The 22,322-nt window shown below is 39.4% G+C and overlaps 3 protein-coding genes across 4 annotated transcripts in view; 2 read left to right on the plus strand and 1 right to left on the minus strand.

The window, feature by feature from the left end:
• Positions 1 to 2,979, minus strand: part of LOC129100225 (SPRY domain-containing protein 3-like) — a 45,124-nt gene extending 42,145 nt beyond the window's left edge. The window contains exons 1-2 of the mRNA XM_054609804.1: positions 2,870 to 2,979; positions 58 to 185 (exon numbers count right to left, since the gene is read on the minus strand). Coding sequence (XP_054465779.1) covers positions 58 to 185 — 128 coding nt within the window. The 5' untranslated portion in view covers positions 2,870 to 2,979. The remainder of the gene's footprint in view (positions 1 to 57; positions 186 to 2,869) is intronic.
• A 266-nt stretch (positions 2,980 to 3,245) lies between these two features.
• On the plus strand, positions 3,246 to 9,953 carry LOC129100063 (insulin-like growth factor-binding protein 5). 2 transcript variants are annotated; one of them, XM_054609575.1, is made up of 5 exons: positions 3,246 to 3,334; positions 5,752 to 6,263; positions 7,142 to 7,176; positions 7,953 to 8,072; positions 8,392 to 9,953. In XM_054609575.1, the coding sequence occupies exons 2-5, from the start codon at positions 5,927 to 5,929 to the stop codon at positions 8,503 to 8,505; spliced, it is 606 nt and encodes a 201-aa protein (XP_054465550.1). In that variant the 5' UTR covers positions 3,246 to 3,334; positions 5,752 to 5,926; the 3' UTR covers positions 8,506 to 9,953. The 2 variants fall into 2 exon arrangements, with proteins under 2 accessions (XP_054465550.1, XP_054465549.1); XM_054609574.1 differs by lacking the exon at positions 3,246 to 3,334 and having other exon boundaries at positions 5,717 to 6,263.
• A 5,426-nt stretch (positions 9,954 to 15,379) lies between these two features.
• Positions 15,380 to 22,286, plus strand: LOC129100070 (transmembrane protein 198-like). The gene is made up of 5 exons (XM_054609586.1): positions 15,380 to 15,561; positions 16,748 to 17,047; positions 18,954 to 19,529; positions 19,646 to 19,773; positions 20,487 to 22,286. Exons 2-5 carry the CDS (start codon positions 16,894 to 16,896, stop codon positions 20,637 to 20,639), a joined length of 1,011 nt encoding a protein of 336 aa, XP_054465561.1. The 5' UTR covers positions 15,380 to 15,561; positions 16,748 to 16,893; the 3' UTR covers positions 20,640 to 22,286.
• The last annotated feature ends 36 nt before the right edge of the window (positions 22,287 to 22,322 follow it).

A 22,322-nucleotide genomic window follows, 5' to 3' on the forward strand; every position in this document is an offset into this window, starting at 1 on the left:
AGGAGCCAACACAATACAACACAGAAGCATCGTACAGCTGTGCATTGTAAGGCTGACCTGAGTTTGTTTCCATCCTTCTGCAACCTCATGTATCGTTCCTGTGCAGGTCGCCCGTCCCCAATATCTCTGATTCGACGTCTCAGATTCAGGAGGCATCTGTGGTGTAGTACGTTGATGTCATCCATCTAAATGAAGAATATGGGACAATAGGAAAAAAATGGCACATTACCACAAGTTCAGCAGCAATGTTTGCTGTAATAGCGGTTTGTTGTCTGAGAGAAGAAAAACACAAAGGAGGAAACTCCAGCATATTTAAGATTAAGAAATGAAAAGGACAGAGAAGCATTCAACAAAAGGAAAGCCATTTCATCCTGTTAACATTTTTACAATATAATGACCATACGATATAGCCTACTAGCATGCTATACATTTATACTGCATTTATCCATATGTACAGCCTCTTTTTCAATCTATCTATATATGTTAATGTATACAGTTCATTATGAGCTTGCAGATCTCTCTTAAGAGGTTTACTGTTCCTTTGTGCACCACCATTATTGTAATGTTTCATTCACAAATTGATTAATAATGAGCTTATCAATCGATTATCCTCTCAACATGTCTTACTTCATAAAAAATTTAAAAAAAATAATGAACTTATCAGCTCTGCATGTTTATAACCCAAATGTAAGGTAATTATATATGACGTTGTTCTTTGTTGCTCTTAAAACCTTCAATCTTTGTGCCTTGCATAACATTTTTATTAACTGATATACTATTTCTGTCCGTGACCTGTTCCCCTGACATTATCAGTATGAGTATTTGTTATATGTTTGACATGCTTTTTGCACAATACACATTACAAAAAAACTGAATAAATAAAAAGATAAGAGGGGATGATGTTAAATCATGTGCCAATGAAACATGTATTTGCAAGACGAAACAGATGACCAACCCCAGAACACACACTCTCTCGGTCTCTCACACACACAATGCATTGAGTGTAACTATCCCTCTATGCATTGATTGTAACTATCCCTCTATGCATTGATCGTAACTATCCCTCTATGCATTGGTTGTAACTATCCCTCTATGCATTGAGTGTAACTATCCCTCTATGCATTGAGTGTAACTATCCCTCTATGCATTGATTGCAACTATCCCTCTATGCATTGAGTGTAACTATCCCTCTATGCATTGATTGCAACTATCCCTCTATGCATTGATTGCAACTACCCCTCTATGCATTGAGTGTAACTATCCCTCTATGCATTGATCGTAACTATCCCTCTATGTATTGATCGTAACTATCCCTCTATGCATTGGTTGTAACTATCCCTCTATGCATTGAGTGTAACTATCCCTCTATGCATTGAGTGTAACTATCCCTCTATGCATTGAGTGTAACTATCCCTCTACCCCTCTATGCATTGATGTAACTATCCCTCTATGCATTGAGTGTAACTATCCCTCTATGCATTGATGGACAGGTCTCTATGCATGTAACTATCCCTCTATGCATTCAGCTTCAGGTGGTAACTATCCCTCTATGCATTTGATCCCTCTATGCATTGATTGTAACTATCCCTCTATGCATTGAGTGTAACTATCCCTCTATGCATTGAGTGTAACTACCCCTCTATGCATTGAGTGTAACTATCCCTCTATGCATTGATTGTAACTATCCCTCTATGCATTGATTGTAACTATCCCTCTATGCATTGAGTGTAACTATCCCTCTATGCATTGAGTGTAACTATCCCTCTATGCATTGAGTGTAACTATCCCTCTATGCATTGATTGTATGCATTGATTGTAACTATCCCTCTATGCATTGAGTGTAACTATCCCTCTATGCATTGAGTGTAACTATCCCTCTATGCATTGATTGTAACTATCCCTCTATGCATTGAGTGTAACTATCCCTCTATACATTGGTTGTAACTATCCCTCTATGCATTGAGTGTAACTATCCCTCTATGCATTGAGTGTAACTATCCCTCTATGCATTGATTGTAACTATCCCTCTATGCATTGATTGTAACTATCCCTCTATGCATTGAGTGTAACTATCCCTCTATGCATTGATTGTAACTATCCCTCTATGCATTGATTGTAACTATCCCTCTATGCATTGATTGTAACTATCCCTCTATGCATTGAGTGTAACTATCCCTCTATGCATTGATTGTAACTATCCCTCTATGCATTGATTGTAACTACCCCTCTATGCATTGATTGTAACTATCCCTCTATGCATTGAGTGTAACTATCCCTCTATGCATTGATTGTAACTATCCCTCTATGCATTGAGTGTAACTATCCCTCTATGCATTGATTGTAACTATCCCTCTATGCATTGAGTGTAACTATCCCTCTATGCATTGAGTGTAACTATCCCTCTATGTATTGATTGTAACTATCCCTCTATGTATTGATTGTAACTATCCCTCTATGCATTGATTGTTACGATCGCATAGAGCCAAAAACGTCAAAGTGCCGCAGCGAGGGAAAGGTGGGCGTGCCAGTGTTTACATGTAACGCTGCCAAGCTTTGAGAGCTGGAAACCGTGCTAACGACAAAGCTAACTTAAGCTAGCATGGATGTCCGGGCAGTCAGCGGCCGTCATCTCAGCTGAAACCGGCTCCTGGCTTATCGATATCAAACACAATTTTTAAAAAGGCAATAATCCATTCGTTGTTGTTGACGAGAGGTTGATTTAGCCCCAAAGCTAAGCATGTTAGCATTAGTAGTGGCTAACGTGATAGCTTCTTCCCTTTGAAGCTGAGGTCCGTCGCTTAGCAGAGAGGGTGACTGTTCTTAAATATGATTGATTATGGGTGTCGTTATCGATAAGTCAATAGCTTACCTGTTATTTTCGCGGCTAATACGACAGAAACTCACTTTTTGCCCATCAGCTATCCATAGCTCCTCATAAAAAAAACTTTGGAAACTAGAGTTCGGCGCACTCCTGTGACGTCACACTCTCGATACGGATTTAGCCAATAGCGTCGAGTCCTGAGAAATGGTGACAAGCTCTCAGCCAATCATGTGTCTCAGAGTTTGTGCGCGAGTGTGTAAGTGTCCTATTTAGACTTCGGGTCCAGTGTGACGAATTTACCCACATTTTAAACAGTGAAAACACTGAGTGGGTCTTAATATGATGACTCCTTTAAAACCCCCACTTTACCGACCACAAAAAGCATTTCACACTTTCTGTTTGCAATGTGTTTCATCAGGCACGGGTGGAAGAATTGCCCAGATGTTGACGTTGTAGCCACACCACAACGTAATAAATACTCTGCTACAAGAAGTGCCGCATTCAAATTGTGACGTAAGTAAAAGTAGCCAGCATAATATGCTTAAATCCCAAAAGTGAAATGACTCATTATGCAGAATGGCTCACTTTAGCATCATATATTTGATCACTGAATTATAATTAGAGATGCATTATTGTATGCATCACTTTAATGTTGTAGCTGGTAAAGGTGGGCTCATTTGAATTAGTTTATATTCTGCTGGGAAGCTTCACCTACAATAATATATAATCATTTTCGTATTGATTTATATTTGTATTATTAATATGAATCTAAAAAATAACCCTTAAGCTGGCCAACATAGTGGATTAGTTAGTGCAATGTTTGCCTCCAACATGTAGTGGATGGAAATATTTAGTAGCATAAAATGGAAATACTCAAAAGTACAAGTTAAGCACTTGAGTATGTTCTTACTGTAGTTACATCCTCCCACCGGTTTCATGATCCTAAATTGTCAACATCTTAACAGAAGGTCAGGGAGATCCTTCCCAACAGGACAGAGCAGGGTCCCATCACAGGGTTTTGAATGGGTTCTGGTTTCTAAGTTGAAGTGGCAGAAGAGAGACTCTCTGAGCCAGCCGGGATAGACTTGAGCCGGAGAGGCAGACAGGAGGAAGAAGCTGAGTGGCTAAAGGAGGAAAAACTAAAAAACCCAAGGGCAGTGTGGAAAAGAGAGCCCCCGTTGGTCTGGCGTGTGTCTTGGAACATTCTCCTGATATGTGGAAACAGAGTAGCTCGCGAGCTAATGGGAACACAAGACGGCAGGTGATTTCAGTCCTCCTTGCCAAAATTAATCAGAACAACAGGCTGCTGATGGCAAGGCAGATTTTGGCCTCATGTAGCCCTGCATTCCAGTGGGAAGTACAGGCTAGTGGGTATATCTGTGTGTGTTCTCTGCCATGTCTGTAATACTACTGCTGGAGTAAATGAACCAGTGTTGGAACGAACTAAACACAGGACATGTTGTGTGTATGTGCGTGAATGTCCTGCTTATATTAAAGGTACCTATACAAGTCAGCAATATATATATATATGTGTATCATGTACATGTGGCATCTGTCCACAGAGGAGGAGACAATGAGACTCCAGATAAGAGAGGAATTCCTCAACACACTGAATGATCTTGATGTACGGATCCTTGAATTTGCTTCCAGTGTCATATATTCTTGTAGTGCCATAATGTGCCGTGAGGATAGCAGAGCACCATAACCAAAATATTTGCTCAAATAGAACTGCTGATAGCTTAAATTCTATTGTGTTTATCATTAGAGAAACCCCCTATACATTTTTTCTGCCAAATCTTCTCACCAGTTTCAAGACTATCAGAACTCAAAATTGGATGTTGGAGAAATTCATTCACGTAATTCATACATACAACAAAAAACCTATATATATATATAGTCATCAGAATACCTTACAGAGCAGTAAAGACATGACAGATCAAGTTTTGTGTGTTGAGTAGACAGGTGAAGGACTTGGTGATCTTTTGAAGATGGCATCAGTGTAGAAAATCCTAACTGGCTGAGCGGAGCGATGGATTGCATTATTAGCAACTTGGCTCGTGCATTCCTGCAAAAGTGAGCATGCGTCCTCCTAATTATCTAGATGATTACTCTTCCAATTCAAACAGCTGGCGAGTGAAATCTTTCATGGCTTCACACTTCAAAATGTTGTATAGTCTCTGAGGACCGTATATCTTATGGCTGCTGAAATAGAGGTTTACTGGATTAGCCTCCTTAAAGAGGCAATGCATTACTCATCTGACTCAGCAGTGATTTGATTATGCTGAGGCACGGTGTCAGTAACTCATTAATTCAACATTCTCTAAACTTTTATGAATGTGTTTCTGTTATTTGACAAAAAACACTCAGCTGTATCATTACGTCTTTGTCCAGGGTTTATCTCTATAGAACCCAAGGAGGAGAAATGACACTGCTGTGGATCTGTAGCGAATGGCATTGCAGTGGCGAGGCTGATGGACGCACATATACATTTTTATTTGTTACCATGGCAAATATTGTTCCGGAAAGGTCTCTGACACTGAAAGAAAGTGGAAAAAAAGCAGAATATGACTACTTCTGTTTAAGCATTTGTAATGTTTAGCATGAGTGAAAGAAGAAGGACTGGATGAATGTGTTAGTGTATAACAGGAAAGGGTGGAGAGATTTTGATCATTTCTGAAAGGAACATAATCCACCCCCCACTTGCTCTCTCCCTCCCTGCCACCTCCTTCTCTCTCTCCCTCTCTCTCTCTCTTTCTCTCTCTCTCTCTCTCTGAGTCCCAGCCCCTGAAGGTGTCATAACTATGCTCTCTCTGTCTCCCTCTCTCTCTCTCTCTCTCTCCCTCACTCTCTATCACCGCCTTTCAGATCTTTAAAAGCTGGTGCTCTGCTGTGTCTCTCTCGATCTCCATTTGTCTCCTCTGGCACTGCAGGGGACTCAACCGGCAAAGCACCAAGGAAAGACACTGTATAGAAACGGGAAGAAGACTGAGGAAAGGGGAGAGAAAGGGAGAGAGAGTGAGGGAGAAATATACATCCAGAAATAGCATCAGCCACATTTAACTGAGAGAGAGTGACAGAGTGGAGAACCTGAGACCTGGACAGAAAATGCCTATCCTTTCTAACTTAACAACCGTTGTTTTGTTGCTGATTGCTCACTGCGGATCCTGGACCGGGGCAAACCGCTTGGGCCCCTTCAAGGTCTGTCCCTCCTGCAGGGATCCACTGGGGGCAGGTCGGCCTCCCAGGGACCATAATGTTGCCGGCAGCACGTCAGTCTTGGCCCAGGGAGAGCCCTGTGGCGTGTACACCCTGAGCTGTGCCAAGGGGCTCCGCTGTGTTCCCCCACCAAGAGAGCACAGCCCCCTCCAGGCTCTATTGCAAGGAAGGGGCATTTGCGCCAAGCACAGCAGGACAAGTCCCACTGAGAGGCCCCACCCCACAGGTAAGATACTGTATATTCGCACAGACACACGTGCATGAAATCATGCACGCACACTTTCATGCATGTACCTATACAGATTCATGCATGGACACTGCAGGTACGGCTAGAAAAGTGCAGTGGCACAGCGGCCACATTTAATCGTATCTACAAGGTCTCTTCAATTGCTCTGCATTTCATGTGATGCTGTGTCACTCACCAACAAAAAGAGAGGCCAATTAGTGTGTGACATTTAAGCCAGGATGCATTCGTGCTCCACAGATGTATTTGCAGACCTCAAGCACCAATTCTGCTCAGCAGTGCCTCTGGAGTCACTGGGATAAAAAAATGTCATTTGTCATTACAGTTGTATTTTAAAAGCACTGTGGTTTGTTAATAAGAAATAATGTCAAATCACATAAAACAAGGAGCATATATTTGCAACAGTGTATAAGTGAAGATGCATAATTCTTCGTTTATATAATTTTTTACAGTGTTATCTTTTTTTATCCAACTGAATGACAGGGCGAATGCCAATGATCCTACAAGTCAGCCTCTCCGTAGAGAATTTAGAATGAATGTGAAACTGTCACGGTGTCACCTACATCCTGATCAAGCTGCTTTTTATTGCAGTGATCTCCATCTACTGTTCAAATTGAGATACTGCGATGAACTACCTGAAAAGGAAACATATGGATGGAAATTAGGTCTCTCATTGAATGACCACCTCAGATATAGATCCCGTTTGAGTGACCGCTCAGTAATGTCATGTGCAAAGATAAAAATTAAATTGTAAATAGTATATATGCGGATTATGTTGTAAAATATGACATTGGATGTGGTTTGATGTTAAAAGCTGGTTTAATGTCACATTCTCATGCCAATGTGTCGTTTCCTCTCAGGTCCCCATCCCTCACACAGTGGTGACATTGAAAAAGTAAGTTCATGCTCTTAATTTAAAGTCTCTATTAAGTGACGAGGATGGAGCGTCTTCTAAATTATCAAAAATATGAGATGTATAAAGCCTTTTAAATAACAAGATAATGTTAATCCCAATCATATGTGATGGAGAGGGTTGTACATCGAGCTTCATTATATTATAGAGAGTTATAACCACAGATTCTCGGCTGTTTGGGGTGTTGCAGTGGCATGTACACACACTGCCCTGAAGCCATGCATTATGGTGCATGATGTGTGTGCTGCTATGCGGCAGAACTAATTGAGCATGATGTGAATCAGGAAAGTTTCAAGTCGGCCGCTGCCGCCACAGATTTCTCACTTTGCAAGCTGGATGATCTGCAGCATTTGAACTAATATGTATGTCATCATGCGCACAACAATTGTCACATAATTGATGAAGATGACACAGATTAATTCCAAAGATTGAAACAAAAAAACGCACAGTCACTTTCACGAACCATTCAGTGACCTGAAAAGCCAAAGCATTGTGTAACAATATGGTTATATAATGTTATACAATATGTGACATCTGTATAAATATACATATTCACTGCTTCTGGCTCTATTGCTGCATCATTATGTGAAATGCTTTGTGGTTCACATCGACACGTGCTGTTATCAAAGAGGATTTCTGCCAACACAATCACCTGAGGGCAGATAGCAGCTTATCACTTCCACTCTTTAGATGAAGACAGGTCCTCTATCTTTGCCACTGGTGATGTTTGAAGTCACACTGTGCGTTGGTGTTTTCAGGCACCCTGCCGCAAGCTGCTAAATAGTGTCCTGAGGGGTCTGGAGCTGACAATCTTCCAGTCTGACCGTGACATCTATATACCTAACTGTGACACTCGTGGCTTCTACAGGAAAAAGCAGGTACAGTCACCTGAAACATCATGAAACATGTGAACTTTAGTGGCTCTTATGTGATTTGAAAATGTATCTTTGCTGCACTCCACTGCAGCTTTCTGTTCGGTGCATCCAGAGATTTCTCTGTGACCATAGGGGCTGAGAATAACTGACACTTCTTTCTCTCTGAGCCTGTCAGCTGTGAGCTCAGAGAATCAGTACTGCGCTATTATGACATATCATTTTCTCTCTCTTCCTCTCTCACCACCTATCCGACTCTCCCACTCAATCTCCGCCCTCCTTCCCTTTCAAAACCTCTCTCTCTCTGTCTTTTAATCTCACACAGTGCCGCTCCTCCAAGGGCATGCAGCGTGGCCACTGCTGGTGTGTGGACGAACTCGGCACGCCCGTGCTCTCACGTGCCAGCGAAGATGGCACTTTACCATGCGATGGGGAGTGAGGGATGGGTCTGTTCTATTGCTCTGAGCCTGGAGGAAGAGGAGAAGGTGGAGGAGAAGATGGAGGAAGAAGAAGAGGAGGAGGTGGTGGTGGAGGAGCAGGAGCACAGGGAGAGGGGGTGGCTTAAGCATGTGCTAGACACTGCCTGCACAGGAGGTAGCAGGGATAAACCACTTCCTATGGAAAATACACACCACTTAACGTTCATGTCCTATCTAGAATCAAGACACACACACACACACACACACACTCTCTCTCTCACAATCCAGAAGCAGCAAATAACATCTGCCTGAATGTTCAACAGTTGCAGCAGCGTCCTCTGCGTTGTCCGGTGACATGCTGCATGCTCACATTAATGCTCTGTGAACTGCCTCAGTGATCCAAGCGGTATTACTCCGAATGATCTCTATATTCCCTGGCTATTGTCCTGGCTTTCTGGTAGATTTAGGTTTTACTCTTTACTTTAGGATAGCTGACACTGCCTGTGTTTGTTCTGATCTCAGTGGGCTGAAATACTGTTACGCAGGTGATGTGACACAAACGTTTGAAAAATGTGTCTCCCTCACCGTCCTCTCTCCCTCTCTCCAAAGATACACTGATATCAACATACCTAATTGACAGAATATTTCTTTTCTATTAATTTATTTTTGAGTATGTGTTTCCATCAAGTACTGCTTGAATCTTACAGTATCTTATATATATGTCAAGTCAGAAAAAAAATAGTCATACAAATATTGTCCTGGATGCTTCTGTTCGTTTTATTTGTCAAAATGGCGTTCTGACTGCTTATTAGTTGATTGTTTGTACATATGTTGGAATTTTGTGGTCGACTGTGTGTTCTGAAGTGGCAGACAAAAAGCTTACGGCTGTTACCCTTTTCAAAAAGTTGTAAGGCATATTTTTATACACGTCAATATAATATTTTATATATGAATTGTTGGTTTATTTAATGAACTACAGTACAATGCCATGTATTTTTATATTGTCAGCAGTTTCTTATTTAAAGACAGAGATTACTTTATTTCATGTTAGGGGAAGTGTTGTGCTTCAAAGGCACCTTTATGGCAAAACTCATCACATTCATCGGAGCTCTATTCAACTGCTGCACATCTTATGGTTATATCTCATGTTTTTAATTTCCTTTTTTATTTATGCTTTGTTTATTTGAGAATTGAGAATGTTCATGTTACTATTATGTTTTATTTTTGGCACATTATACAACAAATTCAGATTTCAGTAGAGAAGAAAATGATTAAATTTGTTATTGTTATGTCTTTCCCTGGTTCTTGCAAAAGTCATGAAATTGTGTGCTATTAAAGTGTGATTAGAATTTATCTATTTCTGAACAATCTTGTTGTGCCAATGTGTGTGCCGTGATGATAGGTCAATGCACAAAGGACCTGTAAGATTTGCAAATATGAAAAATGAAACATAATGATAATAAAAATGGAGAAGAATAAAACATATATTAATATAACAACAGCTGTTGGTTGTGGGTTTTTTTATGGATGCAGGCCGGGATTGAGGTATTTGTCATGAATGTGAATGACATTGCTCCGGATGATGATCATGGTGATAAGGAGAGGAAGATGAGAATCATGATTATGACGATGAAATGTTTTTTTATTACCTTTATTTAATCAGGAAAGCCTCACTTAGTGTTTCAAGATACATACAAGAACAAACAACAAAATATAGATAGCCCCAAAAATGCAACAAACCCAGTTGCAGAAAGTACATTAACATTAGTACTGTGCTAAAGTACAAATTTGAGTTTTTTTGTACATTAACTTTACGTTACTATTCTTCCACTGCATTTGGGAAGGAAATGTACCTTTTACTCCACTGGTTTTATTTAACAGCCACATTTCCTACTTACTTTAAAGATTCATATTTTCAAAGACATATAAAACATGATAAACACTTGTAGATCAAACTGAACAACAGTATATAAAATAGTTAGATCCAATTTAAAATTCAACTTGAATATTAAAGTAAAGTAATAATAATAATAATAATAATAGATGAGATACTTTAAACTATAAAAGGAGCCACTTATGTGCACTTCTATTTTGATACTTAAATTACATTTTGGCAATAATACTAATAAGAAATATAGTTGTAATCGAGTATTTTACATTGTTATGTTGCTACTTTTACCTGAGTAAAGGATCGAAATACTTGTTCCACCAATGCAGATATTAAAAAGAAATGCAAGCATGAATAAAATTCTAATAGAATCATACAAAAGATTTAACTCTGAATAGCAAAGAAACACCATAAAATCAAGAGTCTACAGCCATGCTAAAGGCCCTGTGTGGCTCTGTAACTGTACTGAGGCACAGCAGTGCAAACAGTAGCAATGACACAATGATAATGATGACATACTGACGTTGAGGTGTTCACCATCTGGGTCCAGTGTGTTAGCCTGTTAACATTAGCTAATCAGCAATGAAGACAAAGTACAGCTGAGGCTGATGGGAATGTCATTAGTTTCGCAGGAATTGGTCAGAAAATAATGGACAATTCTAAGTTTTGACTTGATGTTGGCGTTTAGATAAAAATAAAGGATCATCAAAGTGATTGCAATTCATCCTGAGGGGATCAAGAATTTCTGAACCAAATGTCATGGGGTTCAAAGAGTTGTCAATACATTTCATTCAAAACTGCACATGTTAACTTTACGATGGAACTGAAGGAAGATTTGGGGGATCTCTATTAAATTCAAAGCAATCCATCTCATAGTTGATGAGATATTATATCTAAAACAATAAGTTGATGAGACTTACAGATCGTCAAAACATCAGGGGAGGCAATACTTTTTCTGCAACAATGATTTAAATTCTCAGAGAGACCAAATATCACAATTTAACATAAACAAGATCCAAAATTGCTAGTTTTGCCCCCAGTGGATCCCTGCAGGAGGAAGAGATTTTGAGGGGGCATTTCTTTGGTCTATAACCCGCAGTGAGCAATCAGCAACAAGTCCTCAGAGATCGTAAGCATTTATCAGAAGGAATGCGCTCGATAATTCTCCTAGGCTGGCAACAACAGTGACGAAGGTGATGAAGTGATACTACATCAGTTGTCTAACCCATTAACACTTCTGCACAGTCACTGCTGAATCCTTGGGTGCTGCACTGAGGCCTCCTCTGAATCATCACCAGCCCATGAACAGGTAGCTGTGTTGTTCTGATTCGGTTTGAGGCTTTATGCTCACATCCACTGAGAATCCCCTCTGCAGTGAAACAGAAATGACACAATAGTGCACATTAGAGTCATGCTGCGTTTCTGCCATTACAGGGCACAAAAATAATGATTTTTTTCAGCTGCTTCGCAACACAGGGACCAGATACATGCCTGTTTCCAAGGTAACAGCATAGAATATCCCATTTGTCCATGCGTAATATGAAATGAAGTCCTTGCAGAAAATGAAGGAGGATGATCCTTTGTAGAATCACACCACCACACGTCCTACTTCTCTATCTAGGGTGGTTTGCTATTCTTGGAGATTCTTTTCTGTGCATTGAGCGTGAGATGCAGCCAGTGATATGTCTGTCAAGCCAAATCGATCCAATTACTATTCGTTATAGAATTCTACATTTATGATGTAATTAAAGACACAAGCACATTTTTCCCCTTCAAAATCAAATATTTGAATCAAGAGTCTTGGACATTGCAGAAAGAGTGTACTCAGAGTGTACTCCGGGAACTTGTGACATCACTGTTAGATGTGGTTACAGGTGCAATAAAGCACACTTCTGATCACACTCAACTATGACACAGACTTTAAACTCTGCTTTTCAACATGGTTTTAAATTTATTTTTAATATCATTTCTCAAAATGGTACCGAATACGAATTATCTATCTGTCAATATGCACACATTTTTATCCCAGCATTTTGTGAAATGCGAAATAGAAGAAAGTAAGAAGTGTGTAGATTTTAAATTTGAAAGATGTTGGTCCATATGAGGGACTAAAACTCTGGATAGCTCAAACTCTGCTGCACTTATTCTTAACCTTTTTTAATCAATCTAACAGGTCCAACGACTTTATAGAAATGTAATTTAACATTGCTGAAATGCCCCTCTAATGACAAGACTAAAACAATAATGGTTCATAGAAAACATCTATATGTAGATGTCTCAAAGCACGATGCTTTGGCTTTGTTTAAGGATCTTACTGCCACCTAGAGGTTTAAAATCACTTTTGGCATTCGTAATGAAAGCTGCTGTTATACATCTGTGCACATCTGGGTTCCTCAAGTTAAAGTAGCACACTGACACACACAGTTGTGATAATCTTCCATGGTTTGAACCAACAAAGCTTATTGACTTTATCTAGTATAATCACTTAATCATTGTCCACCAGTGGTGGAGGAAGTATACAACTTTTATTGAAGTAAAGGATCTTATCATTAGTACTGTACACTGTGCTACTACTGCTAGTTAAGCAGTTGGATGTAGCCCATTTTCTTTCTGTCATCTAGGCCCAACAGATGTCACTGTGACCGACTGTTAGATTATCTGCTGCACTGGTGAGACTGACTTTAATTGATTATCAGCATGATTTAAGTTTTTTTTAAGGGGAAGCGATCCATTAAAGTTAGTTTGATATTTCAATCAGATTCAGGGATTCTGGTATTTATGGATACATAAATAATATTATTCTGATTTTATCCAAACTCCTCTGCACCTCTGATACATTTCTGATGAGATATGAGTCACTTCACAAGTTAGGGATGTTGCTCAAATGTTTTTACTTTTCCTCCTAAAGAAGCAAACATGTCAATCTGAGAGCTATTGTCCAGGTCATGATGTTTATGAAACTGTCCTCTGAGGGTTGACACAAAGACATAGTTAAAGTGTGATTTGAACCCATAACATTCTGGCTATTAAGCTCTTTCTTAACCAGCTGAGCTGACAGATAACTGTGAGTCAAACTGGGTCCGACATTAGAGTTTGTCAGTTTGTCAGTGTAAATATGTTTCAGTGTAGCCCTCTGTTGTTCGGGGCGATCAAGCACTGCATCCTGCCTCTCTCTCTCTCTGTCTCCCTGTCCTCCCTATCTCTGGAGCATCAACAGTACCAGTACCTCTCTCCTACCAGTGACGTTGAGACATTGTCTTTTTATTTATTTTTCTGCCACTGCTGCCTCTGCCGGACGGCACACTGGATGCCTGCCAGGGCTGGCGATTAATTGGCCCATTAAGGAGCCTTTTCCACAGTACCCACTTCGTTACACACTTTAAGGTGATGGTTAGACACCAAAGCCCCCTTTGCTTTTACAAACCTTAAGCCCATCGAGTTTATAGAAATATAGAATGTCAATGTTTGTTTTGCTCCAGAAGAATATGTTATTATCATGGGCAGAAAGTAGCCTCAACTTTGTGAGATCTGAAGATGTAACTTGAGGCTGAATAATAAGTAATCAGTATCTGAATCAGCTTTGCTTCTTCATGTCACAAAGTGTCATTATGAAAGCTGAGACTATACAGATTCCATTAATATAAGTCATATCACTCTATGATGGAACCTCACTGAACCAGCAGCCAAAGAAGAGAAAAAACGACCTTCCCTTTATCCAGCAGTAACCATATATAACCATTCAATTTGCTGTTTTTTGGTCCAAACTTGTTTTCGGGGGCATATCAATGCTTCTAATGGCTACTCCAAAATCTCTGGATCATTTTAGAGGTAATTCCAGCCTTCGGTCCTCGTCCTTCCTCCAGCATTAATCAGTCCATCCTAAGCCTTCACGTTAAAATGGGTCTTTGTCTTATCTGGTGGATGAACTCTGGTACTGCAATCACCCTGAATGCATTGGCCTTCAATAAAGTTATCACTAGTCAAATAAACCAGTGGTTTACATATTTCTTTGAATGGGAACATGTTGAGAGGTCTCATTGATTGCCTTTTGAAAAATAAATAACATTCTTGGATGGAATTGATACCTATAGTGGTATGTAAATTAAATTAAATTAGTTTTACAGTTACTGAGAGACTGCCTCTGAGTATTCCACCTTAACATGCGTCTATACTAAAACATCTCCAACTTTGCTCATCAAGCAGCAGTGACCAACAACATAGGTTGCACTGATACATTTAAACCACACGGGCCAAACTGATAATGACGAATGCTTAAACACAGTGTAACAGTAGCACACGTGTCTGCTACAGCTAACATTAGCCACCACAAACTACAGGTTATACACAGCAACAAAATGCCTGAGTTACAAAGCAAGAGTGCTTTTCACTGCCTATGAATTCAACTTGCCTATGAATTCAATATATATATATACATATAATACACATTTATTCCTCAATTTTTTATCCATCAATTAGTGTTATAAGTTGGCATGCCATTCTAAATTAAATCAGACAGCATAGGCTTCTAGGAATGTCATTAGTTTTGCAGGTATTTGGTTTCCTGTGTGATTACTTATTTACTTATTTATAATACTTGTTTGGATCTTGTTTTTTACTTATGTCTCTTTTTTGCACTATGCATTCTGTTGCTGTAATCCTGTAAATTTCCCCGCTGTGAGACTAATAAATAGTATATATATATAATAGCTGGTAATTCTTCACAGACCATGCACATTAATATCCTAGTAAAATTATTTAGGAATGTCCCAAAAGAAAAACAAAACCTTTTAGGGGTCAAAACAACATCCCTTTACCTCAAGTCATCTTTCACCTTAATTAAAAGTGCAACATAAAGTGAATTAAAGCTCTGACGTGATGAGGCAGAGACAAAGCCGAGGCTCCACCAGGATCATGGTTAGTGACAGCGAGGCTCGTCCTTGGACTTGGAAGCAGCCGCCTACTGTCGCTGGGAGCAGATGGTCTCCCTCTCAGTCAGGTGACAGCTGTTCACATGAGCACAGGTCAGACGCAGAGTCTCACCCAGCGCTCACAGAGGGACCAACACAGACTCCTGACAGCTCTCACTCTAAGTGGGATTTACATGAATTTGACAAACTACCACTGAAGACAACTTTTTGTTTCGCTGCTGAAGTTCACCTTTACTCTGTGAAGAAATGCCTCAATCCAGGTAGGCCAGTGAAATATTGTTTCTTCATTTCATGCTTTTATCTTGGAGAGATATCTTAGTTTCATTATTTTATCACATACTTTGTTAGAAATTATTTGTTCTTGGAGATAATTACAGTCTTATGGAGAAAAAAGTTTTAAACATAACACTTTTCATAAAGTAGAATATAAGTGTCAAACCAATAAAAAAATAATTATTTCAGTAGCTTTTCGTCCTCCAGAGAGCAGTCAGTAGTTTTACCAAGAACCTGTTAGAAAGGGCAAGTGTTTTGGCGTTTCACACTCATCTTTACGAGAGGACACAGAGTTGAAATAAACAGAAAAGAGGATCACTCACCTGCTAAAGCTCCTCTAATTCCATTTGCTGACGTGAGATCTGCCTGAACAGCTGATAAGGTCCTTACAGTATTAAACACTGTAGCTAGACAGCCGTTAACATACCAGCAGTGTGTACACAGGATTCAACCAACTTTAGACATTTAGTTGTTAGTCTCCTTCAGTTAAAAAAAAAAGTTATATTTGATGCAAAGCTGTTAACAGTGGTGGAAAGTATCTAAGTGCATTTACTTAAGTATTTGTACTTCACCATTCTAAAGTACTGAACGTATTTCTATTTCCTGCTACTTTACATAACTATTCCACTACTATTAAGAAGCAAATATTGTACTTTTTACTCAACGTATTTGATCACTTTGGTCTTCAGTTAACTTTGTAGATGCAGATAAAAGTTGCTGGTAGATTTGAGTAATTCTTCCACCACTTATTTTTATTTTTTGGGTTTTTGAATATCTTGCGTTATTGTTGAGCCATTTTGGTTTTGTTATTTTACCTAACCACATGCATAGAACAATAAACCTGTATTATGATGGAATCAAGCCACTAGGTCATTTCCTCATCTGCATCCCGTTCTTTAACAAAAGAACCAGGACGGATAGGCAGTAAACTCAGAGGGGATCCCCTGTTTCCTTCTCTGGTTCCTGAACAGGAAATTGGTTCATAAGAAAGAGCAATGTCCTCTCACATTGAACAAATCAAACTGAATAGTAATATTTTGAAAGATTACTCCCCAGGATGTTCATAAGACTTGAAGATAAAAAACTCTCAAGTTAGCTGCCTGGAAAATAAACTGAAAAGAGCTGACTCTATGTTGCCATGGAAGCTTGAAAAACACTCTACTCTTTTTGCAGGTGCACAACAGGAAGCAGTTTAGCACAAGTTCTTCGTTCGGGAGCTTCCTATTTCCATGAATACCACATGCAGGATGTTCTGGTTTCCCTCCTTCAATGAACAAAGACCAACCTGCACAAAGCAATACAAGTAATAATCCTCCAAGATGGCCGTCGCTTCAATCTATGTTACACAGGAGCCAGAAGCTGGCTCGGTTGAGGTGAACATATGTATGCTGGAGATGAATATCAAGTATGAAGTCATCTCATCCGTTGTCTGCTCTGTTTGCCTCTCATTCGGCCTCATCTATACGTTTTTCGGTATGTATTCATGACACCAGAACTAATATAAGATGTGAATGTGCATACAATTATAGCAGTAAGAATAGGTTACGAAAAATTCAACATGTGCCTGCTGTCACTGTGTTCGAACTCTAAATGTTTCATTAGCTCACCCAGTGGCTTAAACCCACATTGGCAGGTGTCTGAAAGCCGTCAGGGTTTAAAGGTGGATAAGCACAAAGCTGGAGGAGACAGATGGGGTCCTCTGGCTGACACAGGCAGCATTGATAGTGACACCTGTTGCACAGTTGAAGAGTGTTATTCTGATGTTGTTTTTTTGTGTGTTGTTCAAGATGAGGGCTGTTGTAACACTGAATGTTTAGTAATAATGCTGGGAGGGAGATTTAAGCCCCACCACCACCTAAAAGAAGCAAAAAAAGGCATAAGAGTTCCACACAGTGTTCTCCGTTTTAACTACGAAAACATGTGGACAAAAAACTGTCCATAAACACAAACTGATGAGGAGAAGTGTGTCCTATTGACCTAAAACATGTGATGCTTATGCAAACACACATGCTGCCAAAGTCTGTGTTCCCAGTCACTATCATAGTGTTGCCTGTATGGAGTTTTACGACTGTAAATAATTAATAATTTGGAGGAAAACAGCAGTTTCAGTAGTGCAGACGAAGGCAGAAGCCTGATGTGAGAGCTCTGACACCTGATGTTCCTCCCATTAAAAATATGAATGACAGATGTTGGAGCTGGACAATAATACTAGAACAAATTCAGTTATGAACTGAATGTCTGCAATATGTGACCCAGTGATAGTACTGTAGCAGTGGTAGCTGTTCCTCAATGTTTGAGCATTTCCATGTACAGAATAGTGAGGTCATTCAGAATCAATCCAACACCATAACCTTGTCACTTTTAAGCAAATGCACTATCCAAACTGAAAGTAGGCTGTACTTTTCTCTCAGCTTCTGTTTTAAAATTGCTTTGGCTCAATTGTCACAAGAGAGTTACAAGCAGCCAGATGTAAAATGCTATATTACAAATCCTTGCCTTCAAATCTCATTAACATCCATACACTGCAATGTTTATCACAGAATTTTAATCATTGTTATTATATGAAGTGGCTGTATTTTGAGGGCTGGTGATTGTGTTTTTAACTATGAAGTGAAGACAATATTTTGTGTTTAAAAGCAAGAATTAAAGGTCCAGTGTGTAGGATTTGACTGCATTTGGCCGTGAGGTGGCAGTTTGCTACCTACTGTAACCACATGCCAAACATGTAGGAGAACTAAGTTGGCCGAAGCGAGAAGGTGAATGGCCCTCTTGAGCCAGTGTTAGGTTTGTCCGTGGCGGCCTGCTCCATAAAGAGCCGACACTGTCAAGCTGTCAGAGCTACCGTGGAGCCTAAACTGTCACTAACTGCGATCCCTGCATAATATTAGCAAATTTTGGGCAAAACCAAAAGTAGTTAGTATAGCATAGAAGTGCTAACGCCAGTCAATGATCATACTCTGCTAATCTTGCTCCACATTACATTACATTACATTACAGTCATTTGAAACTTAGTGCATAGGTATTCAAAGAAAATGAATATCATTCTTCTTAAACAAGCATCTTAAAGCATCTTCAGGTGAAAACGTTTAAGAAATGAATATCTTCTTCCAACTTCTTCAGGTAACAAGTATCACTATTACAAAAAGTTTAAACACAACTAGTTCGAATAAAAAAAAGAATAATCTGCATAAAAATAAAGATGAACTAAAACGATTGTTCTGACAAAGTGCCGGTTAGCTTTCAGAGCTGGCTGATGCTAAGCTATGATTGGCCAGTCTGGTTCGAGACTGTACCTTTAATAATTCAGTTTGGCTGTGTTTGGTTGATGATACAGCACTTGTTTTTTTTAAATCAACCTGGTTTTTATTTCACTTTTCAGGATACCGCTGCTTCAAGATGGTCATGTTCTTCTCTGGCTTCATGTTTGGCTCGACAACCGTTGTCTTGTTGCAACACAAGGAGCCCGCCTTGAACGCCCGGCTGGGGTCAGAGACAAAGGCAGGGATCGGCCTTGGTGTGGGTGTTCTCTGCGGCCTCATGACCATGCTGGTGTCCACAATGGGACTCCTCCTCAGCGGGCTGCAGCTTGGGAGCCTGTTCTCCCTCGCCATCCTGGTGGTCATCGCACAGTTTCACAGCCTTACTCCAGTGTGGGTGCCTCTCACTGCTGTGCTGGCCGCCAGCATCGTCGCTGCTCTCTTCACTCTCCAGTGGCAGAAACTGTTCACCATTATCCACACATCTGTGTTTGGAGCCGCCGCTGTGATGCTATGTGTGGATTACCTGGTGGGGACATTTACGCTGCCAGATCTGGTGTATGATATGTTTTGCCAAGTTGCCCCACGTCAACTCTGCTGGTTTAACTGGGCGATCGCTGGGATCTGGCCTTTTATGGGTCTGATAGGTGGGTTGGTGCAGTGGAGGTTTACTGCCAATGGAGTATCACACAGAGAAGGTGAGTTTAATTCAATCTGCACTTACTGATGCAAATATGAGCTGAAAACCTCCATCTATGATGTTAAATACACATGATTTCCTTCACTCTTTTACTCCCCTTTAAATGTTTTCCAGCTTCACACAAAAAATACAGGAAACATGTTAACAAGCACAGTTATAGGGAGTCAAGGAGAAGACCTCAACCACATCGTCGACGCAGGCCTCCACCGTTGAAACGCTACGCTGGGGACGTCCTGGCGCCAGTAAGTGATTGAGATTCAATGAGATTCATTCAGCTTTCACTTCTTCAAAGAGGCAAATTCTTACCCTGACATTCAATGGGCCTCATGCAAGAATCACATGTACAAACAGATTCATTCTCAAGTGGCTTGTACAAGTGATTATGGATTTTCTCTTAGGAAAGAATAAAATTTAGAGGTCAAGACTTATGGTAGGAGTCATGTACAATTAGGCTGCTGTTATCCAAGCCTACATTTTTCACTAATGGATTGTGTATTTCATTACTTGTTTGAAAACCCTATAGAAATTGCACTTTATAATTATGTCTACATTATCCTGTTTGACTCAGCAATTGGAATTATAAGCTAATATAATTCACAATTTCTTTATTGCCTAACAATATCAACATTAATCTAAATTGGCTATTGATGCTATTGTACAACACTGCCATATCAATATGAACATCTCGAATAATTTGACCCCTTCCTGTTGCAGCCATCAATCACCTTGCTGTGGCGAGACGTTTTTCATATCAAACCATTTGTTCTTTATTTCAGTGACAGTACGATCCTTCATGTGACACGGCATTAAAAGCACTTTTTCACCATTCCTTGGCTTTAGCAGGTCCCTTAAAGTGAATGATTAAAATACGAAAATGTTCTTGCATGAGGTCAAATGTAGTAACAGTAGGTGGTCTATACAATATCAACATGTTGTTCTCCTGTCTGGCTTCCAGAGTTATCTCCAGAGCTTTCAGGAGCACCAGATGGGAACGGGCTCCTCCTCCAGCAGCAGCGGCAGCACCATCACACATACTCTAATTGACTTTGACTTTGAGACGGGCTCAATGGTGCCTCTGACTGCTGCCACACCTGTCTACACAGTCTGAAGGAACACAGCATCAGATGTCTGATACATGCACATATCTAATAATTCAACATTTATTTTAAATCTTCACTTAATACAGACGCAATTCAACCTTTTTTTTGCTATTGTAAATCCACTTTAACGAGCTTCCTCAGATAATCATCAACATGCTCACGGTGACATTTCAGATTCTCTGAGATCATCCACAAAATGATGACACAACATGCACAGTCATCAGACTTGTGATCATTGCTTCCTTAGAACAGTTTGATCTCACCGAGCGGTTTTCTTTCACAGGATGGGATAATAATCAAATACTACGTAACATTGTGTCTAGATAAGTTTGTGTTGTAAGTTGAAGTTTAAGTATTACAGTTATAGACAACAAATTAATTCCAACATATGTAATTAAATTAAGAATATACATCGGGAAAATGGTGAATGTTTTTACAATAAACCTATAAACTAGTGATTTGACTTGAATTGGACAGGTTGATTGTATGCTGTTTTGGTGTATTGTCTTAAATAAATGTTAAAGTAAAAATGTGTAAGAAATAAAACAACAACAAACAAAAACAGCCACGGTGCACAAAAGTGGCATTAAGACTACCAAATAATGGTAAATGCCAAATAATAAAAAACATAAACGTAAAAACAGGCATGAGTAGAGAAGAGTCAATGGCAGTTACTCAAGTTTGCTTACATAAGCTCACATTACTTCTCATAAGCAACGGGTCATACCCAAATAGCTACCTATATAGCCTCATTCTGTAACTTGGTACTTCAATCTACTAAATAATATTTGCAAGTTTTTTAGCAAACATTAGCCAGCAATATCGCTGTGAGAAGTCCTATGGGTATTTACAGAATAAACTGTTAACTTTGGTTAGAAAAATCTTCATGAACGTCTAGAAGAAACAAACAGAGAGCTGGTGGTTACGTAAAAATCCCAATGGCTCTTTATCGAGGGAACTAGTGTGATGCTAACTTCTGGGGTTGGCCTACAAAAACACGTCATCACTGAAGCAGTCTATAGACCTCCATGTCAAAAAGCCAAACTTCACAGCAGAAATAAACCTGCAACAAAAAGTTGTTTTGATCTCTCTAACAAATATACTATTATGACAACTGTACATTTTGTACACATTTTTAATTAGGATCGAGTAGGTGTTATTTCATCTTCAAGTAATAATAACTTTTAAGCTCCAAACATTAGTTATAAGGCCTTACACACCCATGAGGCTGTTTTCAATTACTTTGGCTGAGGTTGAAGTTGGATAGTAAACAAGTATTCATTTTTATTTGATTAGTTTGTTTGAAAAGTATAATTCCACATGTCAAACTATAAAATTCAATAATTTAAACTGCTGGGATATTTGGACAGAACAAAGCCATCATTAATGTCATTACTAACACCTGTGGTTTTCCCACTATAAGTCAAAATGTTTGCTTAGAAAAAAAGGCCTATGGATAGAATACTATGTATTAATAGTTTCAGGATTATTTCAGGAATATAACATATTGTAGATGCCTAATTAGTGGATAACTTGTCTTATTTTTTTTGCATGTATGTTAATAGCTTCTTTTTGAATAATAATATAAACAAAAAAAGAAACATCAAATCATGCAAATATCTATTCTGTTGTTGATTTCATGCAGACTCTGTCACTAAAAACTCCTCACACAAGGGATTGCAGGGTCCAAA

The sequence above is a fragment of the Anoplopoma fimbria genome, chromosome 12 (assembly GCF_027596085.1).
Source record: "Anoplopoma fimbria isolate UVic2021 breed Golden Eagle Sablefish chromosome 12, Afim_UVic_2022, whole genome shotgun sequence".
Lineage (NCBI taxonomy): Eukaryota > Metazoa > Chordata > Actinopteri > Perciformes > Anoplopomatidae > Anoplopoma > Anoplopoma fimbria.